This window comes from Anneissia japonica, unplaced genomic scaffold, assembly GCF_011630105.1.
Source record: "Anneissia japonica isolate Jap-2015-1 unplaced genomic scaffold, ASM1163010v1 scaffold287871_len1641731_cov197, whole genome shotgun sequence".
Classification (NCBI taxonomy): Eukaryota; Metazoa; Echinodermata; class Crinoidea; order Comatulida; family Comatulidae; genus Anneissia; species Anneissia japonica.
In genome coordinates this window covers 275,892-300,373 of record NW_022712275.1, presented here as the reverse complement: position 1 = coordinate 300,373, position 24,482 = coordinate 275,892, and the positions used below count along the sequence as shown (strand labels likewise).

The 24,482-nt window shown below is 33.6% G+C and overlaps 1 protein-coding gene and 1 long non-coding RNA gene across 4 annotated transcripts; both read right to left on the bottom strand.

Moving 5' to 3' along the window:
• Window positions 1-1,096: 1,096 nt before the first annotated feature.
• Window positions 1,097-22,781, bottom strand: LOC117107761 (metastasis-associated protein MTA1-like). Of its 3 annotated transcripts, none has more exons than XM_033249529.1 (19): window positions 22,611-22,781; window positions 21,789-21,856; window positions 21,498-21,591; window positions 19,414-19,601; window positions 18,830-18,947; window positions 18,068-18,170; window positions 17,663-17,762; window positions 17,315-17,503; window positions 16,905-17,038; window positions 16,281-16,381; window positions 15,978-16,094; window positions 13,769-13,905; window positions 13,363-13,591; window positions 12,354-12,551; window positions 11,485-11,592; window positions 6,962-7,006; window positions 5,617-5,636; window positions 4,896-4,978; window positions 1,097-3,479 (listed from the first exon to the last, which is right to left on the bottom strand). In XM_033249529.1, the coding sequence occupies exons 1-19, from the start codon at window positions 22,636-22,638 to the stop codon at window positions 3,134-3,136; spliced, it is 2,406 nt and encodes an 801-aa protein (XP_033105420.1). In that variant the 5' UTR covers window positions 22,639-22,781; the 3' UTR covers window positions 1,097-3,133. The 3 variants fall into 3 exon arrangements, with proteins under 3 accessions (XP_033105420.1, XP_033105421.1, XP_033105422.1); XM_033249530.1 differs by having other exon boundaries at window positions 13,769-13,872; window positions 22,611-22,780; XM_033249531.1 differs by lacking the exons at window positions 11,485-11,592; window positions 12,354-12,551; window positions 13,363-13,591; window positions 13,769-13,905 and having other exon boundaries at window positions 22,611-22,774.
• LOC117107764 lies at window positions 8,304-11,478 on the bottom strand. The gene is made up of 2 exons (XR_004445281.1): window positions 9,717-11,478; window positions 8,304-9,561 (listed from the first exon to the last, which is right to left on the bottom strand). It is a non-coding gene; the product is annotated as an uncharacterized LOC117107764 (long non-coding RNA).
• Window positions 22,782-24,482: the final 1,701 nt, after the last annotated feature.

Genomic DNA, 24,482 nt, shown 5'->3' with positions numbered 1-24,482 from the left:
ACCAATTTATCTCGTATTTTATTTTGGAATGTCAAGAGATGGAAATTCAAAAGGATTTTTAAAATTGGTTACAAAAGTGGATTTCTTTCAGGGTTTTCTGTTTTAAATTTGTGAAATTATTTATGAGGTAGGTAACTATTTCTCCATCACAGCATTAACTTGCAACCAGTTCGTGGCTAAGTAATTTAAATTGATTTTTTTTTTATTTGTTTGTAGGCTTCCAAATAAATATGCCAGCTCGCAGATAAACCATGCCAATGTAATGTAACCCGCTCTGGCAAGACCTGCCATTTGTTGCAATTTCTAATTTCACAGCACCCAAAACATTTGAGAATCAAAATATTGAACATTTTCTGGTTTTTGCATTTATAAAAGAAAGATATACTGAAGAACATTTCTCCAAAATATCAATCACCAAATCTAACTAAAAAGTATATTCAAATTATTTTAAAAATACAAACCTTCAGTTTAATATTAAACCTACATGACTGGTATCCAATGAACTAAATATTCATAACTTCACTAAGACTCAACCAATTTCCACTAAACACTTTTTTAAAGAGGAATTCATGCAGAATCTAAAAATACCAAACACCGCCAGAGACGGTCATATAAAAACCATAGCTACCAACCGTCACGCATCATGCGGGACAGTCTTGCATTTTAAAGTCATGTTGGATGAAACACACATTTTTCTAAGTCTATGTGTGATAACAAATTATCAAGAATTCAGGGTTAAAATGTATTTAAAATTAGAAGAAAAATTGGACTGACACGTTACTAAAAAATATGCCTATCCAGTATGATTAATTTTTGTTTGATTAATGAAATGTTTGTGTACATAGTTCGGGTGCTAAAATTAAACATACATTGAAACTCAAATTGTGGTTTATTAAAAATGTCTTGGTTTATGTACCCTGAAAACAGTATAAAAATGCTCAGATCATCTGGACCCCACCCAGGCTCTGCCCCTGGACCCTGATAGGGGCCCCACCCCCAGCCAACTGGTGTAGTCACTCACGCATTTCAAATCTCTCAGGTTGGTAACTATGGAAAGCCGGATTTTATAAAAGCATGCTTATAAGGTACACAAACATTTTTTACAAAGATTTCTTTTATTGTTCATTATGACATGGGATTTGTGGTTTTATGTATTTACAGTAATTCAACTACATTTTGTAATAGAAAAAGAAAAAAATGGAAAAACAAATGCAAATTGGATTCTAATAAGGTAGCAGAACGAGTCATGATGACTGACACTATATGACACGGCCACCATCTTAGTAATTCTCCAATGTACCATCAAAGAATTAATATTTGAAAATACTTGTCCACTACTGTACATTGAATCGAAGCACAAAGAGATTATAATTATAACTTGTGGAGGTTCCTGTATCTCATGGCCACAACATTTTGAAGAACTTTCCACCAGTATAAATTCCAACATCTTTTAGATATTATGATTCAATTTAAACAGACACAAACTTCAATTTGGCATCAAGAGAAATTCAATAGTGTATCATATACAAAGGTGGTTCTATGGTAAATACAAATTCAAACCAAACATTAAAATGTACATATAAAAAAGCCTAACAAAAAAGGGAATTTCTTGTACCTTGAAAAACAAGTTTAATTTATTATTTTCACTGTGGGTAACAAGCTATGGACACAGGGAAAACAATATTCTCTTACATGAGGCTTAGGGAATGGAGCTGTTTTTCATCAGAAGAGAAATTCCTCATTTTGATAGAATTTCAACCCAGAAATCTGGGACTGGAAGGAAGGCATCTTGACAACCAAGCTACAACTTGAGTACAAATTCTAATTACTGTAGTTCCTCTGGTATAAGCCCCCCACCCTGAACACAAAGTCATGCTGAGTGGGGGGGGGGGGGTTGGGGGGGGGGGGGGGAGATGGGTTTATATCTGGAAAATCCCCCTTTCAAAACACAATTTTCAGCAGTACCTGCCTAATTCAAAGCCTTTATTAATTTTTTTTTTTCCAAGCATTTGTTAAAATAATCAGCTAAGCTAACGCTGCCAATACATAAATTTTGGCGTAAAGTAGGGGATGTGCTTCTACATGAAGTGGGCTTTTACACGAGAGACTACAGTACCAGAAGATTCCATTGATCAGCAGTCCCTGTATGATTCATTAGTTAAATATAGTTGATATAGATTTAAAACAATGGCCAACAAAATGTGAATTTTTATACTGTAATTTGCATTTTTAAAAACTGTTATATAACCCAAAAGGTGAATGACACATGTAAAAAAATCCTGTTCAATCCAATCATGTGATTTGTTGATTTGTAGTGCAAACTGTCATTTATGTATAGAAAACATCTGCTGCTTGTTTAGATGCAGTGCACAGCAATTAGCCATGACACGATACAGTTGCTAACTATATGCCGCCACACATGAAAGTGTTAAATGGATATTTGACTCAATATTATGTATATTCTAAGCTAATACAATTTTCCATTAATCAGAGAATCCTATTACTTCAAAACAATTGTGTTAATCTTTATAAAGGCTGGTCTTCATGTAAAATTTATAAAAAGAGTAATAAAGAAAACAAGTTACAGTCAATTACTAGATTATTGAAGAGACAAAAAAGACAGTTTATCTAAAATTATATGCTAATGTCAATTGATGTAAATCAATAAATAAGAATTTTAACAGCCAGAATCTAAATTAAGCATCTGATAATCAGCTTAAAGAGCTTCAATTATCAGTTATGTTACAAAATTAATTGCAGTCAAAAAGCAGTCATTCTTCACGCCAAGAGAAAAAAAAAGTTTAAGGTGATTAAAGGTAATTATTTATTTTTCTCTGCGATAATGACTAAATTCAGATTAAAAACAGGCAAGTTACAAGGAATATATCTTAATTCAATTGATTGTCTCACTTCTTTGTGATTTGCTAAGTCTTGCGCCATGTGTTAATTTAAAAGGTCTCATGACTACAACCACAAGATATGAATGCAAATGAGTATTCACTTGAAATTGATGAAAAAGAGCTTAATTTACAGTAATAACCCCTCTGGAGCCATGTATAGACACATTTATTCTGGCATTGTGTTGACTACGTACACAAAGCAAAGAACCAATGTCAATATACAACCAAAATTCCTAATCGATAACTATCGGTTCACCCGATTTCACATTCCCGTCGGGAGCAGTTGCAACCATAGGTGCGAGTTTAGTCACACCAGTCATCGGCATTTTATTCACGCCTGTTATGGGAAGCGGATTAGCAGGAGTAGATGGCAATAATTTGCTCGAAGGAGCTGAAGCCAGAGGTTTAGATCCTGCTGACGATGCAAGCTTAACCTGACCGGAGCCAGCAGGGTTAGCTGGAGTAGAAGCAGACGACACGATTCTAGGTGGCTGGTATTTGGCAGCTATCTTCATCAGCTTGTACGGGCGGCGTGCTGCACGTTTCTGAGTCGCATTCGATACTTGCTGCCTCAAACGCCTGTGGTAAAAAAGAACAGCTTGTGTTGAAAACATTCCTAAAGTCGGGGGTTGAAAAAGTACACGACCACGCAACTGGCGATCAGAGGGAACATGAATGTCCCGGCATTTTCGAAAAAAACAACAGACTTGTGCTGGAGGCAATTTATCGAGACAACTTTCATGGTAAGAGGCACAAACATTTTTTTTTTTCCAGGCCTGCATAAAGTTACGCAATTTGCTATTTGTGTTAAACTACAATACAATTTTACAAATTTAATATTGAATTGGTCATTTAAAGTTATCAAATTAATATAAATACATTAATGAGGTAAACAGCACCTGACAGACTGGCAAATGAATAAAACATGAGCTAAAACTCATGCAGGGAATTAAGTAATAGACCTTGCAAAGCAGTGGCGGATGCAAGGGAGGAAAACATCCAGCTCCCCCCAAAAATTGTTCAAAATTTTTTTTAAATGAAGATATAAAGAAAAATATATCATTTTCCAGCCACCTCGAGGTGCCATATCACAAATTTCCTTAGCTCACCCCCAACCATGGGAGCTGAAGTGGTGTAGATCCACCATCTGTGAAAGTATCTCCCCAGGCCCCCTCTATTTTAAATTCCTGGATCCGCCACTGCAATGTGTCAATCAAACTTAACAACTGACCAATCAGAACAGGGATAGGAATATGCGCTTATCTCACAAATGTGTTGTTCTACAAAATGAACGAGTTTGTGCACATTTACGCTGCTGTTCTGTGGGACCTTTGCCACAAAACGCGTACGGTTAGTGCACGCCAACGCGTACGGTTAGTGCACGCCAACACATACGGTTAGTGCACAGGTGGGGAAAGTGCAGCTTTGCCCTTGGTGGTGTCGGGATTTTGTGTAAGCGTTGGCCTACTTGTAGCCAGGCACTTTTGGGTTGTAAACAATAGGGCCTATTACAAAATAATCAACACTTCTGTGCAACAAAGGAAGCATTTTTCTGCTACAATTTTCCATTTCAATTTCCAAAACCTTACTTATATTAATAACACTTTGAGCAGCATGATGAGAGAGTATAGTAGGCCTAAGCTAAGGCCCTAGGCTACACTTGAATTGCGCTGCGATTGCGAAAAACACAGAATGGCTACGAACCGTTACAGATAGCTAAACGTATGCGTACACGTATTCATTCGTGTGCGAAAACTCTCTAATATCAAAGGAGTGGAACTTAGCAAGAGTTCTGTTATACATTGAAATAGATGACATGCTGAAATGTTGAAGAAGTTCACTGCACAAGCATAAGCATGTTTTATTTAATATGGTTGAACAGTTGATTACCACATCATTATTGCTATAATTTAAGACTAATGTCATGGCTATCCAAAATCTATGGGAATCTATAAAATATGTCGAGGGTGCAATGTTATATGTAATAGGACATACTTGGTAGTTTCATTGGCATGAAAGAATACATCATCTGGAGCATCAAGCCAGCTTAGCTTCTTCTTCTTAGCTTCGGATCCCATCTACCAAAAACAAAACATACATACAGTATTTACAATAATGTACTAGATCATTCACACTTAACATTTTTGTCTTTTCTTTTCAATCTTAACATTATAATTTGTATACAAATACAAATTGACATGCAAAGAAGTTCAATATACTGGTGTAACGTAGCAGGAGTCTTAAGTTGGATTAAGCCATTTCCAGGAGAACTGATTAAAGGATATTTATTATATTCCTTCCAGAATAAATGACCTCATCTAATTATAATTTGCTGATAATACAGTAGTTAAAAACAGTAGTAAAAACATTGAATTTTTGGGAGACGCTTTAGTTTTCTCGAGATTTTTGCTTGATCCATGGAATGCGTCCGATCCCACTGATTTGCAGACAGTCCCCCAACTGCTTCAATAAATATTTTAAGAATAATATATATTTTGTTATTTTATATGATAGTATGACCTAACAATAATGTGTGCTATCAACATATTTTAGTAAGATAATTTGGTATAATTAACAAACTCATGTATAAATAAACATAAAAGTATACAAAAAATATTAAGTTCTAATGAAATAAAATGGGTACTTATGGGTACACAAATGAAATTGGAAAATTAAAATAAAATTTGTTTAATAAGACAATTACTGAAACACTTACATCTGCTTTTCTACCAGATTCTGAAATATAAAAATATTAATGATTTAATTTTAACCAAAATTATACTGTCTCAATGATATCAATAATAAAAAAAAAAAAAACATCAAAGTAATAATTTGCAGCATTAACAGTATCAATAAATGCAATTACAGGGGAAGGATGGCAAAAAAAAAAAAAAATGGCTACTGCTCCCCACTATCACTACACTAGTACATGACTTCAGGTTACCAACAATTCTGATACTCGGGAAGACAAAATATAAACGATGATGACTAAAAACATTTTGTTTAAACCAGTAACAAAACAAGGTTAAAATATTTTGATCTCATTATCGTCGCATGTCAAGCTGCCTGGACAACTGTCAGATTAAACTTACCTTATTATTAGTACAATACTTCTACTTCCAAGCAAGTTCTATTAAAGTGATAGATTTGGCCTATGATTTATAAATACTGTACTATAGCTGCAAATGGCTAGTATTGATTGTAAGTGTAATCTACAGGAACTGATCATGTTTTGAAACTTTAGTACCGGCAGTGTACGATAGAGATAAAGTACACAAGAGTTTCCTCCACATGTAGGACTAAGTACAGCACAGGTAAAGTTACACCTGTTTTATCAAAATCTAGTCTAGTTTTCATAGTGGGAAAGCATATTCGTTGGTATGCCTAATCTAATGCTATAGGAAACTCTGAGAAAGTTTGAGGGGTATCACGGTAATTCTAATCATTTACAAAGCAAGCGTAAAGAACATATTAAATAATTATGAAAATAATAAATATAACATAATTACAATAAAAATAGCATTATTATTATTGGTAGCATTTAAATGTACCGTAGGCCTATATAAAGCACGAAATTCAAAGCCTGACCTTACCTACATCTTTTTATACAATAATTTATAACTTATTTTGTCGGTGCAATTGTTAAATGCAATATTTTTGGACAATCAAATCTGAATTCAACTGAAACCTCTGAAACACACTGGCTCCCAGAAATCAACTTACTTATAATAGTAATACAATTGCTGCAATATTTACATGCTGTTTTTTAAAAATAAATAAATAAATAAAATATACTTGATTATTAGTTATCAGCTCCTCATTAACGATGTCAGGAATCAATCTGTCGATATTAAAACATTAATAATCATTGCAATCTATACAATGAGAAATTATATCTATAATATCTATATACAGTATATAAACATTCATAGCTCCAAGTGTCAAATTCAATGTAAAAACTGTTGGATCCCACTCGGATTTATGCAGTTAACTAAAAAATAAATAAAAAAGAAAAAAAGAAAAAGTTGGAACAAAAATAAAACAACAGCAAAATGACTCACCTCTGCCCACTGAACCTCCAATGTATGGTCTCTTGGTTGGAGGGCCTAGAAAAAACAGTACATTGAATATTGCACAAAAATTACATATTTTAGTCTTAACTTCCAAGTACAAATATTTTCTCCAAAACAACATATACTAAAAACACCAATTCAAACACAATTGAAATACTACTGTTGTGTAAAACAGTTGAGAAATTTAAAGAAATAAGTCACTTTATTTTAAAATTATTCAAAAATCTGGGGTTAGTTTCTATTAGTTTCAGAAAGACAGGATTCTCTACAAAGACAAGGATAAATTATTAGTATTCCAAAAACAAACAGTGTTGAGAATTTTAGCATTTTTATGAGCACAGTAATATATCTAAGAATAATTTATTAATATAAGATCAGATATATGTCAGTCAGGTTCAGCAATATTGGATGACACTTGGTAGAACATTGTCAGGATTCCAATAAACATAGACAAACACATGATTTGACAAATACTGTGATGTGCCATATATGGGTGTGATATGAAATCACCATGCCTATATATGGATATGACATATACTGTACCATTCCCATATATGGGTGTAATATATCAACATGCCCATATATGTGCAAATCACACACATTTTACAATTTTTTTGTTCAAAATTTGAACAGCACATTGTCAAAAGCTACAGTTTGTCCAGATAATCAAATTTTGTTGACAAAAAACTGTTGTATGCCCATATAGTCATAATATATGGTCATGATGGGATGTCACCATGACTATATTTAGACATGTCACATTTTTTTGTGAAATATGACAGGGTTTAACTTCATACAGATGGACAGACATTATCTGTTTGATCAGAACAAACTATCAGAAAAGCCTGATCTGGCATTTGTCTGTGTAGTCATTTTCAGTGAGCAGATTTGTTGGCATACACTACAAACTGCGGAAATAGTCATTTTTTTGATAAGCAAAATGATGAATTAACAAAGATGAATAGTATAAAGAATTGATATTGCAACTGATGAGATGGAAGCTCAAACAGGCATGCTCTTACATCATTAAATGGCAGGCATTGTGGGATTAAAATACTGGTATAATACATCCCTGCTACATGGTTACAATAACTATCTATGTTTTGATCCCACATTATTGCCACTATCTAGAACTGGGATAGGACGACTTTTTATTTGAAACATGTTTTCATGAGAATAACGTTTGAAGAAGTTATAAAGAAAAGTAGTGTACTGCTTACCAACAGTAGTGACAATGGAAAATGGCAGAAGACAAAATCAAATCAGCACTCTCGAGTAAAAAGCTTATAGTTAGACACTTGACATGAAATAATAAGACCAAAAATCTCTGTATTGCTTACAAACAAGGTTTAATTTTACTGACAATAAAACTTCAAAAGTATTTTAGCTTCAGTTATAAAGTATAATCACGAAAAACTGTAAAATCTAGCAATTTACAGTTAGTTACACACAAACAATATTCTACAGTATATACAATTATAAGTCAATCGTGACATTATCACTGTAAATCTCAATGTTATCAACAGCGCACTAATTTGTCATTAGTGCAGTTTAATCTAACCTTTGTATAATAAATATCCACTAGTGTATAATACACAACTATTCTAATTGCTTGTTATTTCATCAGATCATGGAGATTAAAAGAATGGTACTTGATTACACTAAACATAAATATGGAAAAAGAACAAAGTACCCTAAAAATGTACTGTCAGCATTAAAATCTGTGAAAATTCTCCAAACAACTAATCAAAATTATTTTTATTATGAAAGGACCAACTTCCAATGACACCAATAAGCCACTTTGTAGTTTCAACAGCGCATGTCAAAGTCAAAGGTCATATACAACATAGGATCTGAATAGTAGTTATATTTTGAAATTGGTTGCAATATTCCGCACCTATACACCGGGAATATTAGCAACTGATCTAGAGAAATATAAAGTATTAGTGATATGCAGATGATTTGTGACAATCGATCTGTCAGTCAATCAATATAGTCATGCACAGTTAAGACTACAAAGGGTCTTCATCAATTTTTGCTGATTTGCAATTCCTTGACATACTGCTACCTAATAAACAAAAAATCCTTAAATTTGGTGGCAGAAATATAATACAGAAGACTGTAGGAATGGTATCATTCCATATTTGGAATGTTTGATTGAAACTTGATAATTTATTTGAATATACAGATTAAGAAATTTAAGTTTACTGTATATTAGTGTTAAGTGGCAGTATATTTTAAAATGTGTTATTATTTATGCATTCATTAATTGGCAAGAAAAACTTTCCATTCTAATTCTCGAATAAAAACTAATTACTTCCTTATACAAATTAAGCAACTCAAATATTTAATTACATTTTACAAGATTTATTATCTAACTTAGCTAAGTTTATCTTTAAAAACTAGCTTTTTAGAAATTCTGTAGCATTTGTCGAAATATATAGTGGTAAATATCAAAGGGGGTATCTGGGAAAAATGCATTGATACATAATATTCTATATTTCAGTTAATCTAGATTATCAGTTTAGAGAATTGCGATCAAAAATCTGCATGATTCTTTCTCGACAGTTTAGTATGAAGTTTCTGACCTGAAAAAAAATAAAATAAAATCACTAATTGCTTAAATTTTTAGGAGGTCAATCAGATTTTGTTTTTCCCAAGTCTCTAAAAAATATGTACCGAATAGTTATGCTGCTAGTAAAAGAATTTAAAGACAAAAATTCAAAAATAAACTATATCTTACCTCTTAAAGGATATTTCCAAGTTCATTTTTCCAGCATTGCTTCACATTTTAATTAAAATAAATTTACATATACAGTAATATCATAAGCCAATTTAAATAGCTCAAACAGCTAGAGATCTCTTGATGAGATAGGAAAGCACAGTGCTTTTATGGCTACAAGTCCACCTTTAAGGTTAAGCACAACCTATCAATAAATTTTCAACTTGCCTATTAAGTCACAACCCTCTAAATCCTATGCAAGGCACACTGCGTCAACGGAATTGATTTCATTAATGTTGCAAAGACCTATGCACTACATACATCATTTTCAATCTGCTCAGATAACAAGCGCTAACACAAAATGTGGTGGGATTTGTCGCTAAAGTCATCCAAGGCAGTGTGTGCTGTGCTTTATCAATTTGAGGCAAAATATTCCTTGCATACAAACATTTTACATTTTACCCTCCACTGGCCAACTTTTGTGATAAAAGGTGGTATCTAATTCGGTACTTTACCATCAACCTTTGTACATAAGGAAACACTTTTTTAATACCTTGATTAGCAAACCATCCGACCACAAATAATAGTGATTTCGAATAAAAAATATATATTTTTTGTCAGCTAGCACAAAATTTTCCAAAATTAAGACATATATTTCTTGCTTAATTATATAAATTTAAAGCATTATCAATCTCATATATTACACTGTTTTATTCATCAATTATTTTTTTTTTCTCAACCTGAATGTTTTGGCAAAATCATTTACTATAAGAAAATCAAGTTTTATTTTTTTCCACCCTCCTCCGACAATTAAAAAAAAAAGTTTGCTTAACAAGGTATTAAAATAGCCTTGCCTATGTGTTATAGTGTCAATGGATACTACTACATAAAAATCATCAAGAGATACTGGGTAATATATATAAATCTAATTATATTTTTTGGAAACATGCCCCAAGTCTTTGAAGTCAGGAAGAAAAATAAAGTGAAAATATGAAAAAAAATGGCCTTCATAATACATAGACAATTGTATGTGTATTTTTATACTAATTTTTAGGTCAATTATTTATATTTTTAGTTAATTTCCTTTTTTATGCACCTGTGTATGAGCCATCAATTCTACGACCGTTATGAAAAATGACTTAAATGTTAATTTCAATTCCCTTTCTTTAGTCTAAATAAAACAAACATCATAATAAAATCAATTACATGATTATTCCTGGTTAATGTTATGTATTACATTATGTCATTTATAATAAATAATTATAGGTTACATGTAAAGCAGCAATCAACGGAAGCTAACACTCTGTCCACACTATATGTTTGTGGTCATATATGGGCATGATGATGTCATATCATACCCAAATATGGGCAACTCATTGTCATTTGTCAAATTTACTAGTGTAGACAGAGGTTAAAGTAAGCTATGAGATAGATGTCAGAAACTGGGTTTACAAAAATGGTATCATTTTCAAAGGCAGTGAAATGCGAAATTCTCAAACCATGAAAATTGTGCAGAAAAAACTTGATCTAAAAATGTAGACTATAAAATTAATTCATCATTAAATGTTACATACATTTATTACGCAGTACGGATTAAAATTAAAAAAGCAAATGTAATAACAAACCATTGAAAAGGAAGGTTTTTAATGTGAAAAAAACAGATTTAATACACTAGATAAAAACATCTTTATCAATTTAAACATAAAAGAAATTATAAAAGGAATAATAAGAGAACTGACTGGAGCAGACGTTCGTTTTATTTACATCGATGGAAATTTGTTTGGCTTACCAGCTACACCATTTTGAGCATCGGGATAAGCTCTTTTAACTGGTTGCAGCACAGTACGGGCGACACTTCTCGATTCTGTTGTATAGGTAGTATAATTTGTCTTGCGAGCTGAATGATAAATCCAATAATAAGATCAATTGATATTATTTATATAAAAATCATAGTAAATTCAATTAAATTATACAGATAATCAATAAATTAAGTGACAGTTTATATGTACTTTGATAGCAATGACTAATGAAAACTAACAAAAAAATAAAATTGTAATATTAGAATCATTAAAACCTGTTAATATAATAAAAATTCATAAAAAATATTCATTATTAATAGTGATTATGATAACAACAATCATAATACAATGACCGTGCCATAAAAGTAAAATAAAAACAATTTCAAGAATATTATGACAACATAATAATTTTTACAAAATGAATGTTAAAACTATTTAAGTATTCATATAATATTTACAACAAAAGTATTATGGCTTCAAGAATTAAAATACATCAACAGCAGTACCAATGGTAGCAACGACAGCAATAATACAGGCAACAGCTATAGCATCAGTAGCAAGAACAGCAAAAATAAAAGTAGTATCAACTATTTTCTTTTTATTTTTAAATAGATGATTAGGAGTAAGTTATTATGAAACTAGATTTGCTATGAAAGTGATCAAAGTACAACATAGAAAATCTGTGTATAGTAATGGACCAAAAACTGGCTTTTCCACTGTAGCAAAACAAGAAAAGCCAAATACTATAATTAATTCTCACTAAACAAACACAGTAGTCTTTAAAAATTATATTGCTTCAGAACATTAGTTCTTACTTACTCCTAATCAGCAAGAAATCTACTTAGAAAAATTAGCTTACGTGATTGGTGAGATGTGAGCGGAGGAGGGAATGACATTTTCGGGGGCTCGATTGGGTTGTACATTGGTCTGGTTGTGGTTTGTGACTTCTGAGCGAGCATCTCCACCCCTATTTTTGATACAACCATCTCCAGCTTTGGCCGAACTCTGATTTTATAATGCATATATTTTTTGAGCTCTTCTGTTGGAATGGATTGACCTGGTAGGAATGACAAATATTTGCAGTTACATAAGATATCTTAATTTTTAGCTCCGATGAGGAGCTCTAGAAACACTCAGCTGATTAATAAATCTTTTATAGCTCTACTGCTTCTATTTTACTACCCTTATGAGGCTGATTGATTAATAGTTGATTAATAGACCTTTTTTAGCTCTACTGCCTCTATTATACTGCCCTCATGAGGAGCCCTAAAAACACTCGGCTGATTGAGTAATAGCTGATTGATTGATAGATCTTTTTTAGCTCTACTGCCTCTATTATACTGCCCTCATGAGGAGCCCTAAAAACACGCAGCTGATTGAGTAATAGCTGATTGATTGATAGATCTTTTTTAGCTCTACTGTCTCTATTATACTGCCCTCATTGGAGCTTTCGGGATTACGAGAACTTATATGAATATTATCAAACGTGTAAAATTAATTATGGTTTCAAATTAATTTGTAATTTCTTCCAATAGTATTCATTTCTGCAGTATTTCAAATTCATACAATTTTACTACAGCAAACATTTGAATGTTCAACATCTAATTTCAAAATTCGGATGCAAGTAGATCAATATTTGAAACAAAATACTTAAAGAAATTTTGAATGCATTGCGTACAACACTGTACCATGAAGCTTATCCAGAAAATGTTAGGTAGGCAAATTTTGAAGATGCAGCAAAACCGCAAATAGACGCAGGTTTCAACAAATCCTGCTGTGGTGGCACTGAGACGACAATTACCGTTTTGCGTAGTTAGCGCTCCCGCATTCTTGCAACTTTATATAGACACATGTATCTAGGTACTTACATTCGGCTTTTATGCCGGAACTATTTACAGGATTAAACGGGTTACGTGCAGCATGGTGTATATTTAGTATCTTGCGGCAAATTCGTCGCGACAATTTGGTCAGAGGCGTCGTGCTTAGGAAAAATGCTTGCCTTGTTTTGACACCAGAAGCACGTATTGCACTCGTTCGTATAGTCAGCCCATGTACTGTTTGACAGTGGCGGGCTAAATGTGATTTCAACTTGAATTCCTAAAGGAAAATTGTAGCAGGTTAAAAACAATTCATGTTCATTTCAAAAAACAATTTTTTACTGGATTAACATGTGTTTTCTTTTACAAGGTCCTTGCATTTATAATATACCACTTTGTCAATATTTAATCTGTAATAAAAGTGAACCACAAATGAGTAGCAAAGCATTGTATTTACCTGTCCACAGCCAGCTATGGTGCAATGAAAAACACGGTGCATTCCACCAGCAACTCGTTCTAATCCATCTTGACGTGGACGTAGCATAGCCGGCCGTTCGCCATCTATTGATGAGGATATATTGGATGACACATCATCTGATGTATATAGTCAACCCAAGGTTGAGAGAAACAGAAAGAAACACATCAAACATAGGACACACATCAACAGGGACGCAATGCCTACCTGCTTTTTTACTTGTTGCATGCACTTCTGACTGACTTAAAACTCTAGCCTATCTTTTCAAAATAAACTTTACCCACAAGAGCAAGAAATTCCTTTTCTGGGTTTAGAGTTCTACCTTTTTATCTCCCTACAACTTACTTTAATTTCTTTACGTTGGTAGTAACAATTTATAAATTATCATGTACGAAGCAAAATGATAAATTTAATAGAGGAATTTACCATTTGCATTATTAGTACTTACCACTGCCTAAAAGCAATATTTGTTCTACGAGAAATTTAGTCTCAATGCTCAAATTAAATATAAGTTATTTTCTAAATGCTTTGTGCAAAGTTATTCACCTAAGACAATTTTTTGTCTACGTTAGAATAAAATACTAAAATATTTGATGATATTAACTTATCTTTTAACTATTAGATTGCTTTTCTAGTTGAACATCTAAATTTTGTATTTAATGAAAATATGCTCTTAAAGATAAGTAAAAGCAAAAACATTTCCTATTAGCTGGTATTTTGATGTCAGTTAATTTAAAATTAATCAATGCTGAGCAAATGTAAAAAATGATTAAAATATATAAAAAGCTTAATGGAAGCTGAATGGAAAATGTTTTTGCACAGCAAAATATTGTTTAAAAAGTGCAGTCCTATGAAGAAAACTCTCAAACCTTTCAAGATCATGCAAATAACGAATAGCAAAGAAGCCGGCTACTGCTTCTAGCACTACCGTAGCTACTCGAGTATTGGCGCACCCCCGTCGGCTCCCGTATGGGCCCAAAGACAAGGGGGTGCGCTTCTACCCGAGTTGGACTGCTTACCCGAGTTTAAGCGCACGCCCTGGCTTCTTCTTCGTGAACTTCAACTGGACCTGATTTCAAGTAAAATCCGCGTGGCTGTAGCCTTTAAAAAACTTTGCGAAGCATTAATCAATAGCATCTGCCATTTTCCATTGCGACCGCACAAAAAATAAATGTTAGTGTGAACTGGTAGGTAGGAAGAATGTCATTTTTTGGTCAATTTGTATAAGATAATGGGTATATGTCATCTGTATGAGCATAATACTCGAGTAACTACGGATAACTAGACAAACAAGCTCCAATCCAATCGTTCTTGAACTGAATAGATGAGATGAAGAATGCAAGGTGAAGAACATACGAAGCAAAACATGAAATGCAGTGACTATTGTTACACCAGTCTTGAACATAACTCTGATTGTATGTTATATATGGATTGGTTTAAATGACAATAACATCAAATTATAACTAAGAATTGGTTTCAGACTGGTGTAACAATAGCCCCTAACAATATGAAAAAGAACAGAACTTTCCATAGATTAAAAGATGAACATGCCAAGTATTTCTTTGAAAACAATAGCAAAATATGTAAAAAAAAGTGAAGAAACATGAAATTACTGAGAAATTTATAAAGTATAAAAGCAAGCATAGAAACAACAACACTTCACAATCAATTTACATTCAATTCCATTAAAATATTCTCAAAACAAATATTGAATAAGATAAATATAAGTATATAAAAATATAAGTGATTATAGTTGGAATTCCAGTCTTACATGCAATTGTACAAAAATAATTTTACATCACGTTATATTGGGAAATTAATGGAAGGAAAATTTTCTACAATTTTAATTTTGGTATTTAGAATCAAGTAATAGTACACAGCTATTTATAGACTTGCATTACAACTAATAGTAATACAGGGATATACACAAGCAGATGTGAACTAGGCTGGAAATTTTATAAGGGAATCTATATACTTTTTACATGTTTAACATCAATAGAAAGCTTAGATAATTGCACATTATGACTACTCAAGTCTGTGGTCAAGTAAGCATATCGTTGAAAAATATATTTCAAATTAAAAGAAATGATTAAAAGATATTTTATATATACATTTGATCAAATTAATGTCTTTTTTTTTCAGAATTTTCTCATGCAGCATGCAAACTTACATAACTTATAAAGTAGCTTACCTAGTCTGGTGGGCATCTTTAGGCCTCCACATTTCTTCCAGTATGTCCAGCATGAAGCACAAAGGCGGCACTGCATGTTGGCAGGACCCCATGAATACCATTGGTACGATGACTGGGCTAGAGGTTAAGAGAAATAATATTTTCAAAGACCATCCAAGTAACGTAGAGGTAAGATTAAATAAATTTATTTCAAACTTAATAACAACAATAGGTGAAGGAAAATGGCACACTCCATCAACGTCAATGTCATAATTCTGTCATGTAATATAGTTATTATTTGAAGTTATTAAAAGCAATACTTACTATAACAGCTCTCACAGGCTCTTGCTCCAGGGGGAAGCTGGCCTTGAGCATCATGAGGAAGGCCTGGTTTATTTAGGATCTGGTTAGGGTTGGGCTTGTTGCTAAAAATAGAAAAGTAAATGTGATATCAAATAATACACTGCATGGGAGACCATGATATATTTTGATTCTGGTTGCACACTCACCAATGATTGTTGCCACCCCACCCTCATGTATGTTGTTAAATCATTGCCATGGGCATCACAATGCCACAACATCCTACAATGTTGTCAACCCAACCTTACTTCTCCTCAATGCACGGCAACCACAACTTACTTTTTTTTCCCTATTTTATCCCAATGCATGTTGCCACCCTGTCAATGTCGCCATTCAAACTATATGCTTTACCTTTCACCCCACCCATATGCAAGTTGCCAACCTACCCTATTCAATGTCTCCACACATTATAATAAAGCAATATAATTATAGCTATTGCTATAATTGATCAAGTCTGCCAAACAAAAACCTGTCATACAAGAATCTTGGAAAATCTACTACATATGTATTTGCAATGATTGATCATAAGAGCAGACAGCACTTATAAATGCATTATTTTATTATAATAAAATTAATCTGTACACTTACTAATTAGGTATATAGACTTGTTTTAATTTGCTTTCCGCTTCAGCAGCTTTCAGTCGCTTCTGTTGTACATATCTGTCAGTCGTCTTCCACATGTAGTAATACTCTATAACACTCTTCAAAGATTTCCATGGAAGCTAAAATGGAATGTCAAAGACAATAACAAGTAATGAGGTAATGGATAATTTTCCTGATCTATGACAAAAACAATGCCATATAATTGCCACACATTTAGTGTTTGCGCCTTTTCAAGCCGGATACATTAAATTACTAAATAGTGCCAAAATAAAAAGATATATTTTAATATATATATATAACACCGATCACAACCAGAAAATGACTCAGGAGGAGTCTTAAAAATAGAATCAAATGCTTCACATCAGCTAGGAAAATGAAGAGGAAGTGATTCTTACAAAGTCTTGTCTGATATCGTTGAAATCCTTGCCATACTTTTCCAACGCTTCCTCAAACATGTTAGCCTCTGATGCCGACCACTCCTCCATTTGATCCCGACACAACACAGGTCCAGCTGACGGCACCAATGTAGACACTGCCTTTGCTATATCATAGTTGTTCTTATGCAATGCATCCATCGCATGAAACTGAAATAAATACAACACAACATATTGGCCTTAAAAATTAATTATATAATATTTAAGTACCTTTTTTTTTTGGGAATGAAAAAAATATTAATGCCATAATTATACAATTCATGCAGGATGTAGGAAAAAAATGTTTACAATGATAAGTGTTGAACTCACCAATGTGATATCTCTGGAGGCTGCAGCAGCACTCATATGTAAGCTGGGCTGCCTTACAGAACTGCTACAGTCTAGTGCTCTGGCAAACGTACCTACAGACCTACAATTATAGACAGGCAATTATAACACCAAGTGCCATATTGTTCTGAAAATGCTAACAAAAAGCCAAACACAGAATAATATTGGTTCACAATATAAGTATTCATCCTTCTGTGTTTGTTTTACATTAGTTCACTAAGCTATACTTGTCTGACAAAAATCTGTCAGATAAACATCTGAAATTTGAAATGTACTTTTACAATGACATCATAAATGACAGCACCTATAAATAAGAGAAAAGATGTGGTATGGTTCAAAAGGATTGTCATGACAATGTTAAGTGGGAAAACTGTGATGAACTTTTACCTGGCTACTACTAGAAACTGGTCAATCTGCTTCTCTGTCAGTCCATTATCATTATTCCAAATCCTAGACTCTAGTTTACTCAGGTCTCTGTTATCGGATTCTCCTAAAAAAACAAAACCATGATAGCAATTACTATAATTGTTATTGCTCAATATAGAAAGTAACAACATTTTAAAACAAAAAATGCTACATTTAGAAGGCTAACATCTTTCAATCATGATTTGTTTAATTAATCACACAAGTACATGTTTTCCTGGATTAAAAACAAAATTAACCGTTCTAAGCAATATTTGAATATTTCGTATCTCTATGCATCTAATATCATTATTATATAAAACAAATAAATATATAAAAAAAATAAGCAAGAAACAATCTTCAATCTAGCCAAATAATATTCCTACTCCTTAAACCATGTATGGTTGGCTGTTAATTGACTGATGAGCATTAGTACCCAGATGGATTTTGTTCAGTATAGTTGTTTTTTTTGCTCAATTATGTTTCTACTTTTGACATTTGAGCACAACAAATTTCAATGTTTGATCGATTACTCTCACGAAGGTTACATTATTACTCAGGGAAGTTCTATTATTGCTCAGAGATCAATTTTTACTTGGGGAGATGTATAAGGCACACTAGCCTCACATTAAAATGTTAATTTCAAAGAATACTTCAGAAAGTCAAATATTAGACACTTGTGTCCTCATGAAGTGATAATTGATTCCTAAATAAAATGCTTGATTAGAAATTACTTGATAACATTACCTTCTTTAAGTTTTGGCGTTATATCTGCCTGATAACGGGAACCCACTCGTATTTCTCCTTTGTCAGCAAGCAAGGTTTTCTGTTGTGGGTCATATACTAAAGAATAGAAATAAGCATCCTGGAGAAGAAAAAAAGACATTGCATGATGATATGAAATACAATGAACCATTATGCTTAAAAGGAATGAAATTATTTATGCACATGTGAAACTACTGTATGAACCAGTGTATAAACAAGTTACAAGTAAAGAAATTATCAACTGGAATATTTTGAGGATTTTTAAAGCTCAGGCTCGTAAGGCTGGAACTTATTCCCAGTTTCTGTAGCATAAATCAGATGAGGGTGTGGTACCCCTGGATGGGATACCAGTCCATCACACTACTCCTAGCAAATTACTGGCACCCACTGATACCGCCAATTAGACTAAAGTAATGTAGATAAAGTGCCTTGGTCAAGGACACAGGTAAAATGCATAGAAAATGATTGAAACCCGACCTCATGGTTGGAAAACCAACCAGTTCCCACTGCCCACACGGCTTCTCCACAACATGAACCAATGACAAATGTATGTTATTTCTACTTACATCTTTATTGAGGTATGACAGTAATGATTCTGTTTCATTCAGTAATGTGACTGTGCATTTCCCTCGGATGTGGGTGGCTGGAAGTGTTTCCAATTGGCGGGACAGGAACAATTCCCGATGCTTGAGTTGGTGGCGGTCTTTCTCTGCTAATTCCTCTAACGCCTCTTCCATCTCTTCTTCAATAGCCACTAGTGAAACAAAAACATGCATAGTAAACTCTCCAAGTTTAAAGGAGGGGGGGGGGGCTGTTAATAATCTAGCAAATATACTATGCTAATAGAATACCTACTGATAGGCCTGGTAGTAGAAATGAATAATTTAGTTAGTGCAGTATTGCGAATATTTGTTTGACGAGACCTATTAAGCTTTGTCCAGTCTATCAAATTTAGTAGACAAAAGCATGTGACATACCTAAATATGGTCATCGTGACATCATATCAAGATGATCATGTATGCACATCATGACCATATATGGGCATACAACAGAAAAGGAAATTTGATAATCTGGACAGAGCTTTAAATATCGAAGGTGGTCAAACATTATGAAATTCACTGTGTATGTGTAAGTATTAGTGAGTCTCAACCCAAACACACACTACCTCAGATTTGTATCTGTCAGACTTAAAGAAGACTTTGTCTTATAAAAAATAAAATTATGCAAACTGCCAACAGAGATGGACAAATGAATGATCAGTGTCTCAGCAAAAATAAAGTACACTACTGAGCACTATCAATATCTGTTAAGTATGACAGACAAAAATCTTTGATTATGCCCACCTTTACCATTTAATAGAGGTGAAATAATAATCTATTAATTGGAATAGAATCACAAGTGTTTCTTCACAAAGTAACTGTAAGGTGTACTGTGACAGAAAAAAAATTTATGATTGGAATTCAAAATATCCATCTCTTTTATAATGTAAAATCGGATATAGACATTTATAACTTAGTTCCTGTTCTATAGTGTCTTTCCTGTGGTCGGTTTGAATCAACATCTACTGTACTAAGGAAGTTGGGATAGTCCACAGGGAGTTTCTACTTGTACTAATGAGGTTTTTTTTAAATGTGATCAAGTAGTACAGTAACTGTATGAATCCATAAAGATTGGTTAGAGACTGTAAATAATTAAGAATAGACCTATTCTGCAAGGTTTGTTTATAGCCAGTCATGTGACATCAGTGTGAAAGTATAGGAAAAGGTAATGTTATGATTTTGAAAACAACTGCTCACTATTAATGTGAGAAATAACTGGCAAGGAAAGGCATTAAGATTGTTCAAAATTATTCTAACCTTATCTGTGCTTTGTATGCTTTGGATTATGCGATCTTTTGTAAACCTTAGCTAGTCTCAAAATCAGTGCACACCTAAACAGGTCGTAGATATGCAGGGGCCTAGGCCTACAGTAGCATTTCTCAAAAAATCTCAATGTTTGGAGCCAGTATCTTTTGGATGATTAGCAAACCATTATGGCAAAATTAAAAAAAAAGTTCAATTTCTAATCAATTTGGTATAGATTACTCTTAATAGACATTGAACCATACCCTCTTACAATACTTGATAGGCCACAATGCACCATCTACAGTGCAAAACAATATGGAATGGTGCTAGGTTAAAGGTCATACATTATCTCATTCAAAATGCATGATATTAATATGGAATAAACTATCAAGGAATGTGTGCTTTTCTTTACTGTTCTCAATGGTTATTTTCTTTTTATTTTTAATTATTTTGTTGCTATTTTATTATCATTATTTTTTTTTCTTTTTGTTTTTTATTAGAATCTCGACAGGGTTGTATGAGGTGGTATATAAACCAAATTTTGTAATGAACAAATGAATTTCAACATCAAACATAATTAATTAAACACCACAATAATAAATTATAAATATGGTAAAAGTGATGTTCAAAAAAACCAGCCAATAGGCATTGAACATGATGATGTAATAAAGCTTGTCCGATAGCGACCAATCAAAAAAGTTTTAGTCAAGATACTGAAATTTTTAATTACAAAACAAAATGTAGAATTAGAATAATTTTTTAAACAAAAGTAACATAGAAAAAAATATGACTTAAATTGCACTTACTTGCATGCTTATCTGCTAGTTGAATGAGAGAGCTTGGTATATCCCTTCGACGATAAAAGCAAACAACTTTAGCTTCAACATTTCCATTTGCTGTCTAAATTTAAATAAAAAAGCATGTACGGTGAGTAACTAAATAAAAATAAACATATATAGTAAAATTTAGGTCATAATTGAGGCCTAGATAACCAACTGGTTTTTTAGGCATTGAATGCAAGTTTATTATACTTTGATACACACACTAGGCCTAATAAAGCTACACCAGAATAATTAAAGTTGATTGATTCTTCTTACCTTATTTAATTCCTCTATTCTCCGTATAAGGTATGGTTGTGAAGATGAAGTTTCAAAATATACATAATCTGCAATATTGAAACATATTCTTAAAATTTATCCTGCACAATTCTGAGCTAAATGATACAAATATTTGTAAATTTAATGAATGCTAAGCCCTATGCCCTTTGCTTCGCCTGCATAGAGAACAAAGAAAATCCCTGTTTTATATGATGAAATACGCCGCGAGACAACATTGATTCGTGATGATCCCTAGCTCTCTTTATTCGTGGAAAAATCTTTACTTATACCTACAATAACTAACATTTTATATACCAGAAATAATAACGAATGTGGTAATGCATCCTTTATGCAATGATAACATTTACATGGGTAGATGCAAATATCTAATTCATTCACGAATCAATTGGCTAGGCCTAGCGGAGGCCTAGGCCATGTGTGAAACAAATTCACATCGATCCGTTAGGAAATTAGGTGGATAAATTTAGGAATGCATATCTTTATTATGACATAATTGTGGTAAAAATCCATATGAATTTAATTAATACATTATTTGTGAATATCAGTGAGTATAAAGTGAAACGTATTTTATATGTTAAAACATCATTTTTTTCATATAAATTTCCATAATTTTTTACGGAAAACCCAAGCCACAGACGCAGCGATTAACGAGTTCTCTCCGCTGATCGATTGAGCGTGGATGGATCAGTTAAAACGATAGCTGATACTTGCACTCCGGCAGTACGGCGAATGCAGCGGGAAATTAAATAATTATGCTTAACAAATTTTCCTCTTTTTAAAAACAACTGAAATAAATCCTACCTCCAACTCTATACATATTAGCAGCCATATTTATAAATAATTTCTACAAGGCGTTGACCGACAGAAGGAAATCTAGAAAATCTTTGGTGGTTTCTGAGCACATCGGCCCACGGACACAGTCGGCTGTGGGTCACTCACTTTTTCATCCAGTTTTCCCAACCATGATTGTTCTTCCTGCCAAGCGGTGACGTCATTCAAAACCCGAATACTTTTCCATGTAGGATCGGCGGGAGGTGATGACTTCCTCCCCGTACCCCCGCATTCATTTCTCCATTTATCTGTCAATATCTCTCCGGATATGGGAATAACTAAGCACAATACAAACACAAAACGCTAGTACGGGCTCCTTTATCGGCCATATCGCCTGTCCACCATCTCCAATGTTTAACTCGGATTAGACTCGGCCTTTTCCGTGTAATCCGAACATCAGTTGCCATGGGAAACAAGAAGAGCAGAAAAGATGAGAATACTGAGAGGCAATTTCACATGATCACATGATCGCTTGTTTATCGACCAATAGAATTGCCGGAAAATTTACAAACGATTAAGATTACGTTATGAGAATAGACAACATCATGTTAAATGATGCCTGCATGTTGGATTAGTAATGTATAGGGGCCTATACTTACTGCAGGCCTATGAATATAAATGATAATAATGATTTGTCATCTTTTTCCCCGAATAGGGCCTAAATAGTGAGAAGGGCTACCTCTTTTCCCCGAATAAATAGTAAGAAGGGCTAACAAAAGGTAACATGATAGGTACAACTATAAGAGCCATGCACAAACCATGGAAATGTCAAATTAATTGTATACCTCCATACACAACAGGGGCGGATCCAGAATTTTCTAACGAGAGTGGGTTACACTGCATTTTTAGAATAGAAAAGTGAGTAGTAGCACATAACATAGATATGTAGTGCAATTTAGTGACAAAACGTTGGGTGTGTTGGTGTGGGGGGGGGGGGGTGTGTGGGTGGGGGGGGGGGGGTCGGCACGTGCCTTCAGGATCCGCGATTGCACAAGCCAGGCCCGTAAAAATGGGGAGGGGGAGATCTTTTTTCTATCGGAGTGGAATTTTTGGGGTGGTTCTCTCGAAAAATGTTGAAAACCATGACCGCCACCTTTAATCCAAAATGCTCTGTTCTTATGGTGTGTTTGAGCTGCTTTCAAGGGAATTGCAATGAATTAAAACTGAATCGATTTGATATCTGCAAATATTGAATTGGAATTAGACTATACCATGCGATATTGTTAGTAGATCAAGTACGGTAGTCTACAGATATCCTATCATCATCATCGGCGGGGTCGGGAAGGTCGTACGACCCCACCCCCACCCCCAAATTCAAAGGTCCACATTTTTTCAAAAGACATTTTTTCTAGGGCATTTTCACAATGACATAACTGAAAAAACACTGATGAGGTACCAGCAGTGAGTCCAAAGACCGTTGCCAATTGCTGGGATCTGCGGAGGACCAGGGGTTTTATCCCTGAGCAGTCGACCAAGGGTTTTATCCCTGAGCAGTCCCCCAGGATAAACAATAAAAGAAAGAAAGAAAACGTAATCTATCTCAATTCATCCGCTTCAAGCTGGTGGCGCTGTAATCGATTTTCCTCCCACTGAAAAGGTCCAAAAATTATGATCACGACCCACCCAGAAAATTCCTAAATACACCCTTGCGTCTTTTGAGTATAGTCGCACATAAAAACTATAGTGCATGTCATAGGCTTAAAAGGCCAAGGCACACATATCTATTAAACTAATGTTGGCTAAATATCATTTAAACCTAAGTATTGTCAAATACCAAACATAACCAAATTATAAACCATTTATGCATATAGCAGCCTTTATTATTTATAAAACATGGTTATT